Source organism: Mercenaria mercenaria, chromosome 16 (genome assembly GCF_021730395.1).
Source record: "Mercenaria mercenaria strain notata chromosome 16, MADL_Memer_1, whole genome shotgun sequence".
Lineage (NCBI taxonomy): Eukaryota > Metazoa > Mollusca > Bivalvia > Venerida > Veneridae > Mercenaria > Mercenaria mercenaria.
Genome location: NC_069376.1, coordinates 2,138,493 through 2,158,628, shown reverse-complemented (window position 1 = coordinate 2,158,628; position 20,136 = coordinate 2,138,493). Strand labels below are relative to the sequence as shown.

The 20,136-nt window shown below is 36.4% G+C and overlaps 1 protein-coding gene across 1 annotated transcript; it reads left to right on the top strand.

The window, feature by feature from the left end:
* Positions 1–9,102: 9,102 nt before the first annotated feature.
* LOC128549414 (uncharacterized protein CXorf38-like) lies at positions 9,103–19,062 on the top strand. Its single transcript, XM_053526056.1, has 4 exons — positions 9,103–9,697; positions 14,598–14,756; positions 16,136–16,717; positions 17,322–19,062. The coding sequence occupies exons 1-4, from the start codon at positions 9,137–9,139 to the stop codon at positions 17,577–17,579; spliced, it is 1,560 nt and encodes a 519-aa protein (XP_053382031.1). The 5' UTR covers positions 9,103–9,136; the 3' UTR covers positions 17,580–19,062.
* Positions 19,063–20,136: the final 1,074 nt, after the last annotated feature.

The window sequence follows — 20,136 nt, the reverse complement described above, 5'->3', positions numbered from 1 at the left end:
ACTGATACCGTGATGGAGGCCTTGTTTAAATGAACATTGAAAGTGTGATGGATGTCTTGTGTAAATGAGTATGGATGACGTGTTGGTTATCTTGTTTAAATTGACATGGATAGCGTGATGGAAGTCTTGTTTAAATGGACATGGATGGCGTGATGGATGTCTTGATTAAATTGACGTTGATGACGTGATGGATGTTTTGTTTAAATGGACATGGATTGCTTAATGGAAATCTTGCTTTAATTGGCGTGGATGTCGTGATTGATGTCTTGTTTAAATGGGCATGGATGGCGTGATGGATGTCTTGATTAAATGGACGTTGATGACGTGATGGATGTCTTGTTTAAATAGGCATGGGTGACATAATGGATGTCTTGTTTAAATGAGCATGAATGGCGTGATGGATGTCTTGTTTAAATGGGCATGGATGGCGTGATGGATGTCTTGTCTAAATTGACATGGATGGCGCGATTGGTGTTTTCTTTAAATGGACAAGGATGGCATGATGGATGTCTTGTTTAAATGGACATGGATTGCTTATTATAATATACGTAAAACCAACTGAGATATCATAATGTGCATTTTCATTAACTTTAAGATAATGTGTATGTAGATATTTATAGCTAGAAGAATTCATATAATGTCGGATTTATAATGATAAAATAAGGTAAGCGTACATATATATAGAGCGATCTATAGATTAGCCATATCTTAAAATTGTATGAATGGAATGCAGTTATAATTCACTATACAAACAAAACCACGCGCTTAAAATCTTTATAGGGCTAATATTCAATATTATTATACCTCACATAATTTCCCATAAGTTTAACTTTAATAATATTTTTTATTATATACCTTATAAATTCTGTAAAAAAATCGGCTTTAACACAATTAAATATGAACAGACAGACCAAAATTCCGTATTGTACTTTTTAAATTCCGTATTGTACGTTCCGTATTGTATGCTGCCGGACTATTTTCATAAATATGTATGTCCCAACACATTTCTATAAATAGTGCACATAAAAACTTCACTAAGTTCCATTTTATATCGATAAATATTTAATATCGATAAACATTGAAGATTTCGTTCAAGAACAAAACAAGAATCAAAATGGTAAAGGTATATAATAAAAGGGTCATTATAACAGTAGCTAGTTCTGGGACTTAGTATTCGGCTCTCGTGGATTTTGCAAGGTCGGATCACACTCGGAGCTTGCGCGCCTCGTGAGATCCGATCTGGCAAAATCCACTCGAGCCGAATACTGCATCCCAGATCAATCTACTGTTATAATAACCCTATTTTATTCCCCCCTGTGATTTTATATCACATGCACAAAGTTTCAATTTCTGCGCATGTGATATGATCCATAATTTCATATCACATGCGCAACAGTGTTATTTTGTTTTTCTGCGCATGTGATATTATTTTTTCATATTACCCGTTGAGAGATTGATACTTTTGCATTGGAGAGAGATAGAAAGAAAACCGTAAATACTGGAATGCAGAATATTGAAACCGTAGTGAGCTGCAAATAAATTCATAGCGGTTACACCCATTAAATATGTTTTAAAATTGATTCCTGGTTTTTAGCTAACCTGTCACATAGTGACAAGATGAGCTTTTGTGACCACCCGTCGTCAGTCCGTCCGTCCGTGTGTCAACAATTTTTTGTCTGCACGTTAGCGGTTTCATTTTATTTTAACCAAACTTGCACACAACTTGTCTCACAATAAGATCTCGGTTTCTGTCTTGAACTGGCAAGATCTCATTATGGGTTCCAGAGTTATGGTCCCTGAAAGGGCCAAAATTAGCTATTTTGACCTGGCCTGCACAATAGCAGCTTTATTTATGATTTGAATTTTACCAAACTGGCACACAACTTGTATCATAATAAGATCTTTGGTCTTTTCTTGCACTGGCCAGTTTCCGTTATGGATTCCAGAGTTATGGCCCCTGAAAGGGCCAGAATTAGCTATTTTGACATTGTCTGCACAATAGCAGCTTCATTTATGATTTTATTTTAACCAAATTTGCACACAACTTGTTTCATCATGAGATCCTGGTTCCTTTCTTGAACTGGCGAGATTCCCTTATGGATTCCGGAGTTATTGCCCCTGGAAGGGCCAGAATTAGCTATTTTGACCTTGTCTGCACAATAGCAGCTTTATTTATTATTTGAATTTAATCAAACTTGTGTCACTATAAGATCTCAGTTCCTTTTTTGAACCAGCCAGATCTCTTAATTAGTTCCAGAGTTATGGCCCCTTAAAGGTCCAAATCGGCTATTTTGGCTTTGCAGCCATTTAGAGACTTCATTTATGGTTTTATTTGATACAAACTTCCAAAATATCTTCAACAACAATACATCTTGGATCCATGACAAATCAGATCCAATCGTAGGTTCGAGAAATATTTTATATCTGATTACCTCCCCTGATTGTAAGAAAACTGGATTTATATCAGTAAGTACTTATAGTACTTATCTAAAATTTCATTATTGCCATTAGTTGGACTGAGACAGTCAGGGTAGATAACAATGGACTGATTTATGTCAAATTACCTTCCTTTATTTCAAATTAAAATGGGTATATCTCCGTAACTAATGAAGATACTGATCTGAAGTTTCATTTAAGTCAACAGATTTATTTGGCAGGTCCTTCTTTTGTTCACTTACAATATTTTTTTAATTACTTCCCTTTTGCGTTACTATAAAAAGCTTATATTTAGTAACTTTTTTTTATTATTAGCCGGAGGGAAAAACCGAGACCACTTTTCTGTGGTACAACATGGATGGTACCTCCAGTTTTTAGGTGTCTTTATGTGTATATCTGTACCTAGTAAGAATTTTTTCTTTCTTTTTGGTTAAATTTCTTCCCTTTGTTGTTCCTGTCCTTTGGACTTAGATATTTTTTCTAAGGGCCTTCTTGTCCTCAAGTGCAATGACAACAGTTGAGCGATATAGGGCCATTATGACCCTCTTGTTCATATATAGATATTTTCAGGAGTAAATTCCTCCTACTCAATTCCAAATTTACCATTTACTCATTAACAAAATTTATGATGAGTACTCACAGGCCAGCAAACTTATCTGAGCCCTGCCAGTCCAATTTTGATAAAACTTCACAGAAATAGTTCGTGCATGATCCTCATTAAAATTAGTGAAAGAAATGAATTAAATACAAAACTCTGGTTACCATGGCAACCGAAAGGATTTAGAAAAAAATCTTCTTTTTCAAAACCACAGTAGCTAGCGATTTTATATTTTGTATGTGGCATCATCTAATGGTTCTTTACCAAGTTTGTTCAAATTATCCTCATAGGGTCAAATTTTGCCCCGCCCTGGGGGTCACATAGATTTATATATGGAAAAAAAGCTTTGAAAAATCTTCTTGTCTAAAACTAGTGAGCCTGGGTTTTGTTATTCGGTATGTAACATGACCTACTGGTTTTCTACCAAAATTGTTTCTCTAGGGTCAAAAATGGGGATCTCAAGTTAAACATAGACTTATATAGGAAAAGAAAATATTAAAAACAATTCTTGTTTTGAGCCGCGAGACATAGGCCTTTGATGTTTGGTAAGAAGCATTGCCCGATGGTCCTCTACCAAGACTGTTCAAATTATTGCTCTGGGGTTAAAAGAGGCTCCGCCCCTGGGGTCCCAATTTTATGTAGACTTTCAAACTTTCAAAATATTCTTGTCTGAAACAACAAGACCTAGGCCTTTGATATTAGGTATGTTAAGCATTATCTTATGTCCTCTACAAAAATTGTTCCTGTTAAAACCCTAGGGTGAAAAGAGGTCCCACCAAGGGGGTCCCAAGTTTTACAAAGACTTATATTGGAAGAAACTTCACAAGTCTTATTGTCTGAAACCACTAGACCTATGCCTTTGATATCTGGTATGTAGCATTGCCGTGTGGTCCTATACTAAATTTATGCCTTTTGGTAAAAAGAGGCCTCTCCCCGGGGGTACCAAGTTTTACGTAGACTTATACGAAAACACTTCTTGGCTGAAACTGTAAGGCCCATGATTTTGATATGTGGTATGTTGCATTGCCTAATTGTCCTCTTTCATATTTAAGTGAAAAGAGGCTCTGTCCTGATGTCCCAAGTTTTACTGGTAAAATATAGAAATATTCTTGTCTGAAAGTTCAAACACAATCAAATCAAATATCGTCTTTACGCTTCTTGTCCGTAAGTATTGACCTGGCACTCATTAATCTTCGCAAATATTTTCGGACGTTTTCGTTTGTTTGTGGAATATTTGTATTCTAAATATATCTTTATAACTAAAGTAACCTATACTGGTAACGAATGAAACAGTGGTATAGTGGTAAGGTATCTAACTTCCAAGCACATTACCACTGGCTCGAAATCACCTTTGATCGTCCTTTTTTAGCTCACCTGTGAGTTTTTCTGATCACTTGATGTCCGCCGTCTGTCTGTCTGTCGTCTGTCTCTCCGTCAACATTTAGCTTGTGTATGCGATAGAGGCTGTATTTTTCAACTGATCTTCATGATATTTTGTCAGAATAATTACCTTGATGAAATCTAGGCCGAGTTCGAAAATGGGCCATCTGGGATCAAAAACTAGGTCACTAGCCTAAGGTCAAATCAAAGAAAAACCTTGTGTATGCGATAGAGGCTGTATTTTTCAATTAATCTTCATGGATTTTTGTCAGAATCATTACCTTGATAAAATCTAGGCTGAGTTCGAAAATGAGTTATCTGGAGTTAAAAACTAGGTCACTAGGTCAAATCAAAGAAAAACCTTGTGTATGAGATAGAGGCTGTATTTTTCAAGTAATCTTCATGAATTTTGGTCAGAATGATAACCTTGGTGAAATCTAGGCCAAGTTTGAAAACAGGTTATCTGAGATCAGAAACTAGGTCAGTAAGTCAAATTAAAAAAAAACCTTGTGTATGCGCTAGAGGCTGTATTTATCAATTATACTTCATCAATTTTGGCCAGAAGGATTGCCTTGATGAAATCTAGGTCAGCTTCGAATATGGGTCATCTTGGGCCAAAAAGTAGGTCATTAGGTCAAATCAAAGAAAAACCTTGTGTATGTGATAGAGGCTATATTTTTCAATTGATCTTCATGAAATTCAGTCAGAATGATTACCTTGATAAAATCTTGGTCAAGTTTGAATATGGATTATCTTGGGTCAAATATGTAGGTCACTATGTCAAATCAAAGAAAAACCTTGTGTATGCGATAGAGGCTGTATTTTTCAATTGATCTTTATGAAATTTGGTCAGAATTATTGCCTTGATAAAATCTAGGTAGAATTTGGTTATTGGTCATCTGTGGTCAAAAACTAGGTCACTATGTCAAATCAAAGAAAAACTTTGTGTATGCAATAGAGGCTGTATTTTTCAATTGATCTTCATGAAATTTGGTCAGAATGATTGCATTGATGAAATCTAGGTCAACTTTGAATATGGGTCATCTGGGGTCCAAAACTAGGTCACTAGGTCAAATAAAAAAAATACTTGTGTTTGCTCCAATTTTAATGAAACCTGGTCAGAATATTTATTCCATGCAGTCACTAGGTCTATGTTTACACTGTTATGGTGTATTGTGGTGTGTTTCTCAGGTGAGCGACCTAGGGCCATCTTGGCCCTCTTGTTTATCGATAGTGCTTTTATTCTCGCAGTATATTATGTACCACATTTCATGAATTTTAATTGTTTCTCTTGTAAGATTAATTTTCTTGAAAAGAAAACCTTTGCGCTGGTGACAAGTAATTTGTCTTTTTATCACAGACAGACCTTCATTTAAAACAATTTTTATCCGATTTTTTAATCCCCCGCCACAACTGCAGGGGGTGGGGGTAGGTAGCACTTTAGTGTCCGCTCTTACACGCCCAGAAGGATTTTCATGAAACTTGCGTCAAATGATCACCTCATCAAGACGATGTGCAGAACTTATGAGTCAGCCTTGTCGGCTCAAGGCCAAGGTCACAAATCAAGTCAAAGTTTAGGGTCTTCCATTTTGTGTCCGCTCTGTATCTCCTAAGCCCCTTGAAGGAATTTTATAAAACTTTCGTCAAATGATCACCTCATCAAGACGATGTGCAGAACCCATGAGTCAGCCATGCCGGCTCAATGTCAAGGTCAGAACTTAGGTTAAAAAATTGGAGCTTTCCATTTTGTGTCCGCTCTGTATCTCCTAAAGCCCTTGAAGGATTTTGATCAAACTTGGGTCAAAGGATCATCTCATCAAGGCGATGTGCAGAAATTATGAGTCAGCCAAGCTGGCTCAAGGTCAAGGTAACAACTGAGTATCAAAGGTTTGAGCCTTACATTTTGTGTCTGCTCTGTATCTCTTAATCCCCTTGCAGGATTCATATGAAACTTGGGTCAAATGATCACCTCATCAAGGCGATGTGCAGAACTAATGAGTCTGCCATGCCGGCTCAAGGTCAAAGGTTTTAGCCATCCATTTCGTGTCTGCTCTATATCTCCTAAACCCCTTAAAGGATTTTCATCAAACTTGGGTCAAATGATTACCTCATCAAAACAATAAGCAGAACTCAAAATGCTGGCTCTTGAAAGGTCAATGTCACATCTTAGCGTCAAATGTTTGAGCCTTCCATTTTATGTCAACTCTGTATCTCCTTAACCCCATAAAGGATTTTCATCAAACTTGTGTCAAATGATTACCTAATCAAGAACTCATGAGTCAGCCATGAGTCAGCCATGTCAACTCAAGGTCAAGATCACAAGTCAAGGTTAAGGGTTTGAGCTCTGTATCTTCAAAACACCTTGAAGGCTTTTCATGAAACCTGGGTCAAATGATCACCTCATCAAGACGTTGCGCGAAAGACATGAGTTATCCATGTCAGTTCAAGGTAAAGGTCACAGCTAAAGGTTAAAGGTTTACCCTTTCACTGTCTGTACTAGTGGTGGGGGATTTAGCTGTCTTTCAGACTGCCTTGTTGTACAACGATTTGATAACTTTCAATAAAGGAACCATCAAAATCAAGATAAGTTTGATCAAGTAAGTGGTAGCTTTGCATATAAAACTTGGAAAAAGGATGATTTAGCCTGACGCATGACTCTAACCCACATCACTGAGATTGATAGCTAAACGGTTTGTCCACACAACCACCTGCACCTATGACCTCCCATCATTTAAGAAATATATACATGCAAATGTTATATCACTATTTAGGTTTCGACACCGAAAAGTGATTTACTGAAATACATGTATACGGAAAATTCATGAGTGCCAGGACAGTACTTACGGACAATACTTAGATATCCGATAATTACATTTATTTAAAGTAACACACTAAATAGCTGTTCTTCTTTATTCTATAGAGAATGTCTGTAACTTACATTTTATTAAATGATGTTGTCACTTCTTAAAAAAATCAAAGAAAAGTTGGGACCATGTTAGATGCGAAAAAGAATCAGCTAAAAAATGAGACCCCAAAATACAAAGAAAGGAATAAAATAGTTCATCAGAGCAAAAAAAAAAGAGAGAGACTGTTTGTATCCGCCATTATGGGACTATCATTTTTTCGCGCCATTTTTTGTCGAGGTCGTAAGGGAGCGAAGACATACTTGTCAAAATGGCTGTTCGGTGCGGTGTATTTGCGTGCGTGCGTTAGTGCGTCCCTCGGGATTTCTTTGCATGGACCATAAGCCCGTCATTGTTTGTGGCATTTAAAATAACTTGGCACAATATTTCACCACCATGAGAAAGCGTGTCGCGCGCAACGCCTGTTTCAATGTCTTAAAGGTCAAGGTCACACTTCAGTGGAGTTTAAATGTCAAATATTGCTATTATTGACCTTGTCCGCACAATAACTACGTCATTAAATTTGGGATTAGAAAATAACCTGGCACAATTGTTTACCACTATGAGATGGTGTGTCGCGTGCAATATCGGCGTCAATATCTTAAAGGTCAAGTTCACACGTGAAGTTTAAAGGTTAAATATGGCTGTAATTGACCTTGTTCAGACAATAGCTTTATCATTGATTGTGGGATTTTAAAATTAGTTTGCAAAACTGTTTACCACCATGAGACGGCGTATCGCGCGCAACACCCGTGTCAGTTTCTTAAAGGTTAAGGTCATACTTGGAGTATAAAGGTCAAATATGGCTTTTATTGACCTTGTCCGGTTAGTAACTTCGTCATTGGATGTGGGATTGTAACGTTTTAGTGCCACACAAACCCCGTCGATGAAAAGCTAGCTCATCACCAAAGATGATTTATTGCGCCTTTATACTGTCATTTTTACTCCAATGACAATTGAGAGGTTTACAAATTTGCATATGAATGGAATTACTTCCCTTTTATGTATTCAGTAATCGTTACATTACTTTCCCCTCCGAGAAATCTCGTCCCGTGATTTGGCTAGGAAATGCATGGGTAAGGCAACTCCAGTCCGGTAGTTGACTTCATCCCACCGCTGCCACCATTTGTAACGTTTAAGTGCCACACAAATACCTTCAGTGAAAAGCTAGCTTGTCACCAAAGGTGATTTATTGTGCCTGTATACTGTCACTTTACTCCAATGACAATTGAGAGGTTTACAAATTTGCATATGAATCGAATTACTTCCCTTTTATGTATTCAGTAATCGTTACAGGATTATAAAATAACCTGGCACAATTTTTTATTTGACATAATATTTGTCTCAGTAAGATAAGAGTTTCGTGTGCAACTCCCAGTCCTTTGACAGCTGACGGACCTTTTTCATTTAATTCTATTTAGTGTCTGTATGCCATAAAGCTACCAGCCTCTGGAGGCGGTTACGTGATTATCACTGAAATAACTACCCCAAAGGAGCTTTTAAAGACAGTTTGAGCGAATTTTTCAATCGTGATCTCAAAAATATTCGAGTGCCATGATTTCCTACTCGATTTTTTAATTTTCACACGAATTTCCGATAAATTCGACCCCTGGATTCTGTTGATTAAAAACCTATATATAAACTAGACAGCCACATGCGTTAAATAATATAGACAGCTGGTGACTACAAATGTTATATATCATTTTGAATATCATTTCAGCATAGATTATTAATGTGAACTGTATTCCATTATAGTATTGTATAAACAGTATAATGCAGGCATGTTGATACCGTTCTTACTCACAGATAAAGATAAACAATGGACCACAGGGCGCAGCTTGAGAACAAGAAATACAGGAACTGGGTGAGAGCCGGGCTTGGTATTAAATATGTAAAAGACGGCTTGGAACCATTCTGTGATCATCTTGTTAACCAGCAGCATGCAGATATCTTAGATAAAGTTAAACAGAAACATAATCTATCAGCAGTAGCATGTGGACTTTGCGATGTACGCACACTCCAGCCGGACCATGTTCAAACCAAAAATAGACAGTGTCCTCTCGGTCAAACACATTGTAACTGTCTACACCCACGCGGGAAAACGTCTTGTCCCAGCAACGTATGTGGGGCCATATACGACGAAGTTATTAGGCGTCACGCATCCACTCCTCCTGCCCCATACTGGAGAAACACAGACGCTCATCAGTGGTGTACTGAACCTTGGGCTGTTGCAAAATGTTTCATAAATGCTCCAGGATATGAACACAAGACAAAAGCAACTGATTTTGATTGTTCCGGCTTGTTGCATCTGTTGATTGATAACATAGAGTTCCATCACCATATCCAGTGTATAATTGATGGCAGTGATGCTTTCTCAAGGGTAAGTAACATATACATTATTATGCTTAATGTTTACTTTCAAGCATATACGGTTACAACAACATGACATTATGCTTAATGTTTACTTTTAAGCATATACGGTTACAACAACAATGACATTATGCTTAATATTTACTTTCAAGCATATACAGTTACAGCAACAATGACATTATGCTTAATGTTTACTTTCAAGCATATACAGTTACAACAACAATGACATTATGCTTAATGTTTACTTTCAAGCATATACAGTTACAACAATGAAATTATGCTTAATGTTTACTTTCAAGCATATACAGTTACAACAATGAAATTATGCTTAATGTTTACTTTTAAGCATATACGGTTACAACAACTATGACATTATGCTTAATGTTTACTTATTCAAGCATATACGATTACAACAACAATGGTATTAATATACTTTTTAGCTCACCTGAGCAATGCTCGGGTGAGTTTTTGTGATCGCTCATTGTCCGGCGTCTGTCTGTCGTCTGTCAACATTTAGTTTGTATATGCGATAGAGGCTGTATTTTTCAACTGATCTTCATGAAAATTGATCACAATGATAACCTTGATGAAATCTAGGCCAAGTTTGAAAATGGGTCATCTGGGGTCAAAACTAGGTCTTTTGGTCAAATCAAAGAAAAACCTTGTGTAAGCGTTATAGGGACTGTTTTTTTAAATTAATCTTATGAAATTTGGTCAGAATGATTACCTCGATGAAATCTAGGTCGAGTTTTAAAATGGGTCATCTACGGTTAAAAACTAGGTCATTAGGTCAAATCAAAGATAAACCTTGTGTATGCGATAGAGGCTGTATCTTTCTTTTAATCTTGATGAATTTTGGTCAGAATGATTACCTTGATAAAATCTAGGCCAGATTTTAAAATGAGTCATCTGGGGTTAAAAACTAGGTCACTAGGTCAAATCGAAGAAAAACCTTGTGTATGTGATAGAGGCTGTATTTTTCGATTAACCTTCATGATTTTTGGTCAGAAAATAGCCTTGATGAAATCTAAGCCGTGTTCAAATATGGGTCATCTGGGGTCAACAACTAGGTCACTAGGTCAAATCACAGAAAAACCTTGTGTATGTGATAGAGGCTTTTTTTATCAATTAATCTTCATGAATTTTGGTCAGAATGATAATCTTGATGAAATCTAGGCCAAGTTTGAATATGGGTCATCTGGGGTCAAAAATAGGTCACTAGGTCAAATAAAAAAAAAACCTTGTGTATGCGATAGAGGCTGTATTTTTCAATTAATCTTCAAGAATTTTGGCCAGAATGACTACCTTGATGAAATCTAGGCCGAGTTTGAAAATGGGTCATCTTGGGTCAAAAACTAGGTCACTAGGTCAAATCAAAGAAACATATTGTGTATGTGACAGAGGCTATATTTTTCAACTAATCTTCATGAGTTTTGGTCAGAATGATTGTCTTGATAAAATTTAGGTTAAGAACAAATATGGGTCATCTGGGGTCAAAAAGTAGGTCACTAGGATAAATCAAAGAAAAACCTTGGGTATGCGATAGAGGCTGTTATTTTTCGATTAACCTTTATGAATTTTGGTCAGAATAATAGCCTCGATAAAATCTAGGTCAAGAGCGATTATGGGTCATCTGGGGTCAAAAACTAGGTCACTAAGTTAAATCAAAGAAAATACTTACTAATATTTTTTTCCATGAAATCACTAGGTCAAACATGTTTACTCTGTTTAAAATGTTGTGGTATGGTGTGTTTCTAAGGTGAGCGACCTAGGGCCATCTTGGCCCTCTTGTTAAGAAATGTTATGAGCAGTTTGAAAGGATTTTATGAACAAAACGTACTTTCAATCATTTTCGAGCTTATCATTGTATTGAAAATATGCAGTAGCTTCTTTCTACCTCGCATAATCGTAATTTCGTAAACAGATCTGTGCGCATGCGCGGCAGTAAAGTACTACAACATTGACAAGAAGAAAATACGACGTAGGAAAGTCGAAATAATGAAATCATGCAAAACGTTGACTAAATCATTTATAAATTGGATAACCATCCAACCATGTAGGCTGCTTTCCCAAAACAGAGATAAGCCGTAAAACCAGAAAAAAACAAGCATAGTGAAAATGACTCTGTATAAAGACTAAAACCAAAAGTCTTTTAGTATAAACAGGTCCCAGAAAAGTCACAAATTAGCTATATAGCTAAGTCTAGCTATATATAGCTAGAAATAGCTATAAACCAGTAACAATTGTTCAAAATATGTGAATTTGAAACATAAAATAGTTATTATCCCATTCAAATGGTTTATGAGACAAAAGACAATCACAAAGAATGGAGATCTATGCAGTTTCAGTTTCAATACATGTTGTGAATTTCTGCGATTAGTCACTTATAAATTTGTCATATACACGATGATTGTCCCAAGTGAAAAATTCTGTGATGATTAATCGCAAAATATTGCTGAAGTTATTGAAAATGTGACTACAAAGATTTTGGTTTTGTGTTATTGTCTTTCATCTTACAAACCTTTTGGACGCGATTATGACCACTTTGCATCTTATTTTGACATATTTTGCCTTATTGGTATTGGTTTTATAGCTACTTCTAGCTATATATAGCTAGATTTAGCTATATAGCTAATTTGTGACTTTTCTGGGACCTGATAAACAGTAAGAAATTTCTGTTTCATATACAGAAATTCTAACCTGGCATTTTCCCTTTTGATACTAGAGTCCGACATTTATTCACCAGTAAAACTCTGATCTAAAGTTGCACCTAGGTTCTTCAAATGATTCAGATGTGGAATTTATAGTTTGATTGAAGACCTTCTGTTAGCTTTTTTCAATGTTTTTTTTTTACCAGAGTCATCCGCATAAAGTAGATCTAATAATGTGAGGTAGTGGTAGTAGTGCTGGTGGTCTGAGATATTCGTTTTGGTCTGTCTCTGAAAATCAAAGTCCAACATACATGTGTGTACTATTTTCGATCGAATATTTCACACATATATCACACATGTGATCTTTTCGGTCGAATATTTCACTCGTAATATACGTATATTTTTTCTGTTACATACACGACCCAACAATGACATCACATTTCATCAAATAATGCTATTAGAATCGAAATAATATGAAATTACTACGCCTGACATATAGCCGCCCATTATGTAAAAATTATCTAATCATCCCCCGCCGATGAAATCTGGAGGGGGTATTGGAATGGCGTTGTCCGTCTGTCAGTCCGTCCGTCAGTCAGTCAGTCCGTCCGTCCGTCCGCAGCCATTTCTCAGTAACTACCTGGTAGAATTTTATGAAACTTGAAATATACATGAACCAACATACTGTGATGATGCGCGTCAAGTTTTTTGATTGGTCATTTTCCCTAAGAGTTATTGTCCTTGATTTAATGAAAAATGTCCGTTCGCAGCCATTTCTCAGTAATTAGCAGGTAGAATTTCTTCAAACTTGAAATAGACATGAACCAAGATACTGTGATGATGCCCTTCAAGTTTGTTTTCGATTTGTCAAATTCCCTTAGAATTATTGCCCTTGATTTAATGAAAAATGCACAAAAATGTCCGTCCGCAGCCGTTTCTCAGTTGCTAGCAGGTAGAATTTCATCAAACTTAAAATAAATATGAACCAACATACTTTGATGATGCCCGTCATTTTCTTTTTTTTTTTTTTTTGCTTTATTTTCCATACAGTTATTGCCCTTTAATTGTTTAAAAAAGCCACAGATTTGTACATAACAAACCAACCAATTGTTGTGAACCCACACTTTGTCGCCACTTTGCCTCCCCCTCCCACTCCCACCCCCACCCCCCATCAATTTTTATAATCAACATGTAAACTTTTGTACCCCCCCCCCCCCCCCCCCCCACACACACAAAAAAACATTAATTTTCTGTTAATTTGATTTTAACTAATGAAATTACTTGATTCTTTGTAACATTCTTAACTTTTTGCTGGGTATATTTTTTGCTGTTCCTCACCACAGACCCTTTCGGCGGGGGATACCAATTCATCGTATTTGCTTGTTGAAATACGTACTGTATCATATTATTTACAATGCCCCCACCTCCACCATTCCTTTGAAGAGGGGGGGGGGTATATTATTTCGCAGATATTGGCCGGTTGGTCGGTACATCAATCGGTTTCCGCTAAATAACTCAAGATGATTGATTTTAAGTGGAGTGGGTCAAATGTCACGGTTACAGTGACTGGAAGAGTCAATCGGTTTCCGAATGATAACTTAAGAATATTTAGGCTGAAGATTATGAAAGTTGATAGGGAGGTTGGTCATGACCAGCGAATTACTCCTTTTCATAATATCGAACTTGGTGGATTAAAGGTCAAGGTCAATGTGACCGGGAATAGTTAAACCTTTTCCAGAGTCATGAAACTTTATTGACAGGTTGATCATGACCAACAGATGACTTATTTTGATTTTGAGATCAGTAAGTCAAAGGTCAAGGTCACAGTGACCCGAAACAGTTAAACCATTTCTGGACAATAACTTGAGAACGCTTGGGACTCAATCACGAAACTTAATATGGCGACTGATCATGACGAGCAGACGACTCCTAATGATTTTGAGATGAGTAGGTCAAACGTCAAGGTCACATTGACCCAGAGCAGTAGAACTTTTTACTAAATGACTAGAGAATGCTTTCGTCTAAGATCACATTTGATATGGAGGTCACTTATGACTGGTAAATTAGTACTGTTTTTTTGTGAATAATATGCGATGTCCTACTGCAAGACTTAGTAAAGTTTTCTTTTTGTTCAGTTCTGTCCTGTTCTGTTTTACATACACATACTAAATGTAATGTTCATAAATTTAGCATTTGTGATAGAAAACGTTTTGTGTAAATAATGTTTCTAAGCCTTGTTGATTTGTTGGTGTATTGCAGGTACTTCAACACAGAAACACCATATTTCATTGTAACAATATGGAAGTAGAGGACACAGACATTGCAAATTATATAGATGATATGATAGAACTGCTGCAAGATGATAAAGAAATCAAAGATAGACAAGAATCTAAAAATGCGGTCAAGAAACTGCTTGAGGTAATATTCCCTACGCAACTTGAGTTCCTGATTTCAAATTCCTGGATTTTCATAATGAATATGTAAATACATGCATATTATGTTCTTTCAGCATGCAAATATAGGTTTTGTGTTATTTTAAGTTCCGCGCTTCTGCTATTTTTAATCCCCCGTCACGAGTGATGGGGGTTATAGGAATGGTCGCTGTCCATCCGCCCTTCTGTCCTTCATTTGTCCATAACACTTTCGTGTCTGCTCCATATCTTTTAAATTCCTCAAGGATTTTCATGAAACTTGGATCAAATGATCACCTCATCAAGACAATGTGCAGAACTTATAAGTCAGTCTTGTCGGCTCAAGGTCAAGGTCACAAATCAAGGTCAAAAGTTTTAGCCATCCATCTTATATCCGCTCCATATCTCCTAAACTCCCTGAAGGAATTTTATAAAACTTTTGTCAAATGATCACTTCATCAAGACAATGTGCAGAATCCATTAGTCATTTATGCCAGTTCAATGTCAAGGTCACATTTAAGGGTAAAACTTTTGAGCCTTTTGTGTCCGCTATGTATCTCCAAAACTCCTTAACACCTTAAATGATTATCTCCAATGTAATATGCAGAACTTATGAGTCAACCATGTTGGATCAAGGTCAAGGTCACAACTCAGGGTCAAAGGTTTAAGCTTTCCATTCTGTGTCCGCTCTTTATTCCCTAATCCCCTTGAAGAATTCATATGAATCCTGTGTCAAATGATAACCTATCCAAGACGATGTGCAGAACTCTTGAGTCTGTCATGCCAACTCAAGATCAAGGTCATAACTCGAGGTAAAAGGTTTTATCCTTCCATTTCTTGTTCGCGCTATATCTTTTGAACACCGTGAAGGAATTTTATAAAACTTGGGTCAAACGATCACCTCATCAAGACGATATGCTTATGAGTCAGCCATGCCGGCTCAAGGTCAAGCTTTCAATATAGGGTCAGATGTTTGAGCCTTCCAGTTTGTGTCCAATCTGTATCTCCTAAACCCCTTGAAGGATTTTCATCAAATTTGGGTGAAATGATCACCGCATCAAGAATTCGTGAGTCGGCCATGTCAACTTAAGGTCAAGGTCTCAAGTCAGTCAAAGGTTTGAGTTCTGTATCTCATAAACCCCTTGAAAGATTTTCATGAAACTTTGGTCAAATGATCACGTCATCAAGATGATGTGCAAAATTCATGTGTCTGCCATGCCAGTTCACGGTCAAGTCACATCTCAAAGTCAAAGGTTTACCATTTCACTATCCATAACGGTGGCGGGGAATTTAGCTCTCTTACAGACTGCCTCGGTAAGTATTATTGTTGCTCTGAGTGCTATAATAAAGATAAATTGTTCCAGATATTTTATAATTAATTTACAGCTAAAGCAGGAAAAGTTTGTAATAACAACTACAGATGAAATGGAAGTCCGTCGTATTGCAATGGATGCAATCGAAGAGAAGGAACAGAATCTTAAACAGAGAATAGTTGACGCTACGACTGAAATTGGAGTTAAAACTGATGAAAGTGAAAAACAGATAAAGGTGATAGGTTCAACTATAAAAGATGAACTTGCACAGAAAGTGGTTGAAATGAAAGATGATTTGAGAAAGACCGAAATCGACTCAATAGGAAGAATCGAGAAGAAAGAGAAAGAAATCAAGGAAGCGCTTAGGATGAAAGAAATCGAATCTGCAAAGAATATCGATCAGAAAGAGAGAGAAAGCAAAGAGAATTTGAGAGTGACAGAAGTCAACTCAAAAGAGGGGCTTAAGCATGAAGAGATAGAAATTAAAAAGACTTTAAGAGTGGTAGAATTGGAATCAAAGGGGAGACTAGATCAGAAAGGAAAAGAAATTGAAAAGCATTTAGAACGTAAAGGAGAAGATATACTTTATCAGCTGGAAAGAAAACAGTCAGCTCAGATTCAAATCGAGGCCAGGCGTAGTGGAAACATTAGTAAGGTAAAATTTTATTGCATTCTTGAGAGGGTGATATGAAAATTTCCATTTCGAGAAAAAATGAATAAAGACTGAGTCATTAGACTTGATTGATATCCATATTTCGAGGGTTTTTTTTATATCCTGTAGGGGATGCAAGACATTTATACCAAAAACATGTAACAGTTCTTAGTATTTATTGAAAAGTTCAACATATTTGGCTAGATAAGTTTGTTTAAATAATATGAAATATAAAATATCAACACAAATGAAATACAGACATAAATATATTTGGATTTGGAAATATAATTATGTATAAAACCAAATTAGCGCTTTTGAACAGGTGATATTAAAATACTGAGGATTATGATATTATTATAAATTGTAAAAAGACGGAATTTGGATTGGGATTTAAAATGACATATAGTAAGTACATAATATTTACATTGTATTTAGATTGTTTAAAGTCAGTGTTGCGTAACAGCTGAAATCTATCGTTCTTATTTACTATCGTGATACTATTGAGCATTTTGTTTAAAATGGAATCACCAAATTTGAAAAGCACTAACTTGATTTATATAAGCGCTTGATGATGGAAAAAATAAATGTAAACATTTCTCTGATACAGGCAGCAGCAGACGATTTAATGCAGTCCAGTCCTAATTATGAAAGAATGAGAGCAGGTAATTCTTACCTTTACTCAACATTTAATAAAACATTTTATATCATTTTATTATTAGTTTTGTTACAACTTTTGAAAGTTATAGGTATGTTCAACTTATATTTGTTTTATTTTTCCTTGAAAAGACGAGAAGAAATAATAAGACATTCTGCCTCTTTGAAGCTAACAGTGAATAACTGTCGTATAAAATTTGTCGCACATTAAGAAGTTTTAGGTGTACATATCGATCAGCATTTAAAGTGGGATGTTCACATAGAAGATGTCTGCAAAAAATCATCTAACAAATTTACACTTCTAAGAAAGATCTCAAAATTTCTTACACTAGAAGTGAAACAAATACATCATTCCGATTATTGACTACGGTGATATTTTGGTGTAATGCTCCCAAAACATACTTTTCAAAAGTATCGGTGTTTCAGAAAAATATTGCTAGATGGATATTAGCAAAACCTTTGTTAACTTCTTCGGTTAATATGCTTAAAGAACTGAAATGGCTTTCTGCCGAAAACAGACATAAATTACTTATAGCTGTAATGACGTTTAAGGCTCTGTATGGTCGAAAACAGACATAAATTACTTATGGCTGTAATGACGTTTAAGGCTCTGCATTGTCGAAAACAAACAAATTACTTATGGCTGTAATGGCGTTTAAGGCTCTGCATGGTCGAAAACAGACATAAATTACTTATGGCTGTAATGACGTTTAAGGCTCTGCATTGTCGAAAACAAACATAAATTACTTATAGCTGTAATGACGTTTAAGGCTCTGCATGGTCGAAAACAGACATAAATTACTTAGGGCTGTAATGACTTTTAAGGCTCTGTATGGTCGAAAACAGACATAAATTACTAATAGCTGTAATGACGTTTAAGGCTCTGCATGGTTCCACCCCAGAATATATTAATCAGTTGATTACTGTTTCCGAAAACAATAAAATCTGAAAAGTAGATCCCTCGGAAGCACCGAAAACAAGGCAAACAGTGAAAATTGCGGACTCCGTTTTACAACCTAAGATCTAATTCCCAAGGTTTAATTTCTCATTTGAGACTCAATTCAGATTATATGAAACAATCTTTCAAATTGTTATCAATGAAAGTGTGGAATTCTATACCTCATTTATTCATGTATTCTTGAAATGAGTGAAATAAAAGGTTTTTGACTTGACTTGACTATACCAGTTATTATCCGAAATGCAGCGAATGTGAACTCTTTCAAATACAGTTACACAAAACCCCAACTTTTTTTATGAAGTCTGCACTGCATAATCATTATGCTACAGGAGCTCAGATCAAATGCGATTTTACATTTTGTTGCTTTTTTTTTTGATATTGTATTGTTTTAATATGCATTTTTTAAAATACTTTGTACCTTGTTGAAGGCCTCATTGTAAATATGTGATTTCATTTGGATCTGCTTACGTGATTGCATAATGAGTTTACCTTCGTAAAATAAAGAAATTATTGTTATTATTACTATTATTATCTCTTTGTGGGTTTCACAACCTCATTTTACGGAATCCGGTTTGAGCCATGTTAAGCTAAATACGACACTCGACATGGCACATGAAAATGCAACACGACACCCGTTCCAATAGTCGATATTGCGACGTGACATACTAAATTCGTACGAATTTGTACGCGGGAATGTCGCGTTGTTGCATGTCGCATTGTAGTGTGTCGTGTCGTTTGTCATGTTGCATTGTCGCGAGACATACCTTGTATCACATAACATTGTCTCGTGGCATTTCGGGTGTCCCGTTGCCGTGTTGTTGTGTTATATCATGTGTCACGTCGCATTGTCGTGTGTCGTATCGTGTCTCGTCAAATTGTTGTGTGGCATATCGTGTGTCACGTTGCATTTTCGCGTGACGTATCTTGTGTCACATAGTTTTTTCGTGTGGCATATCGTGTGTCATATCATATTGTTGTGCGGCTTATCGTGCATTACGTTATATTGTTGTGTGGCAGATACCCCAATCGTTTCTTAGGCTTGTTCCTTAATCTCATTTTTTACATATTGTTTTAAACATTTGTTTTACAACTGGCAAAGTTCCAACTGGCAGGGGTAAAGGGATTGTAAACCCAATTCTCAAGGGCAGACCCTAGAAATCCAATTTGCTACTGAAAAATCACAGGCCCCATCTGACGGATCCTTATGGTATAGCATTTATATAGTAAGACTATATAATGCTATACCATCAGGATACCGTTAGATGGGGCCTATGTGAAATTGGTTGATGAACAAAATGGTTTTAGGCGTAATCGCAGTACAATATATCATATTTCCTCGTTGACATCAATAATTAAAACAAGATTAAAAAGAAAATTAGCAACTTACACCGTGTTCATAGTTTAACGTAGTTGGTAGCCCGCCCGCATATCTCAGTAGGTAGATCGTCGGTCTACGGATCGCGGGGTCGTAAGTTCGATCCTCGGGCGGGACGTATGTTCTCCGTGACTATTTGATAAACAACATTGTGTCTGAAATCATTAGTCTTCAACCTCCGATTCATGTGGGGAAGTTTGCAGTTACTTGCGGAGAACAGATTTGTACTGGTACATAATCCAGGAACACTAGTTAGAATAACTGTCAGCCGTTACATGACTGTAATACTGTTGAAATACGGCGTTAAACCCAAAACAAACAAAACAATAACATAGTTCTATGTTCAGGCTCATGTATGCAACCATTTCGCGCCAACGTTCACCCACGCCCGTGGCGCACCGAGCAAGCGGAGTATCATCCGAGGTTAACAAAGTT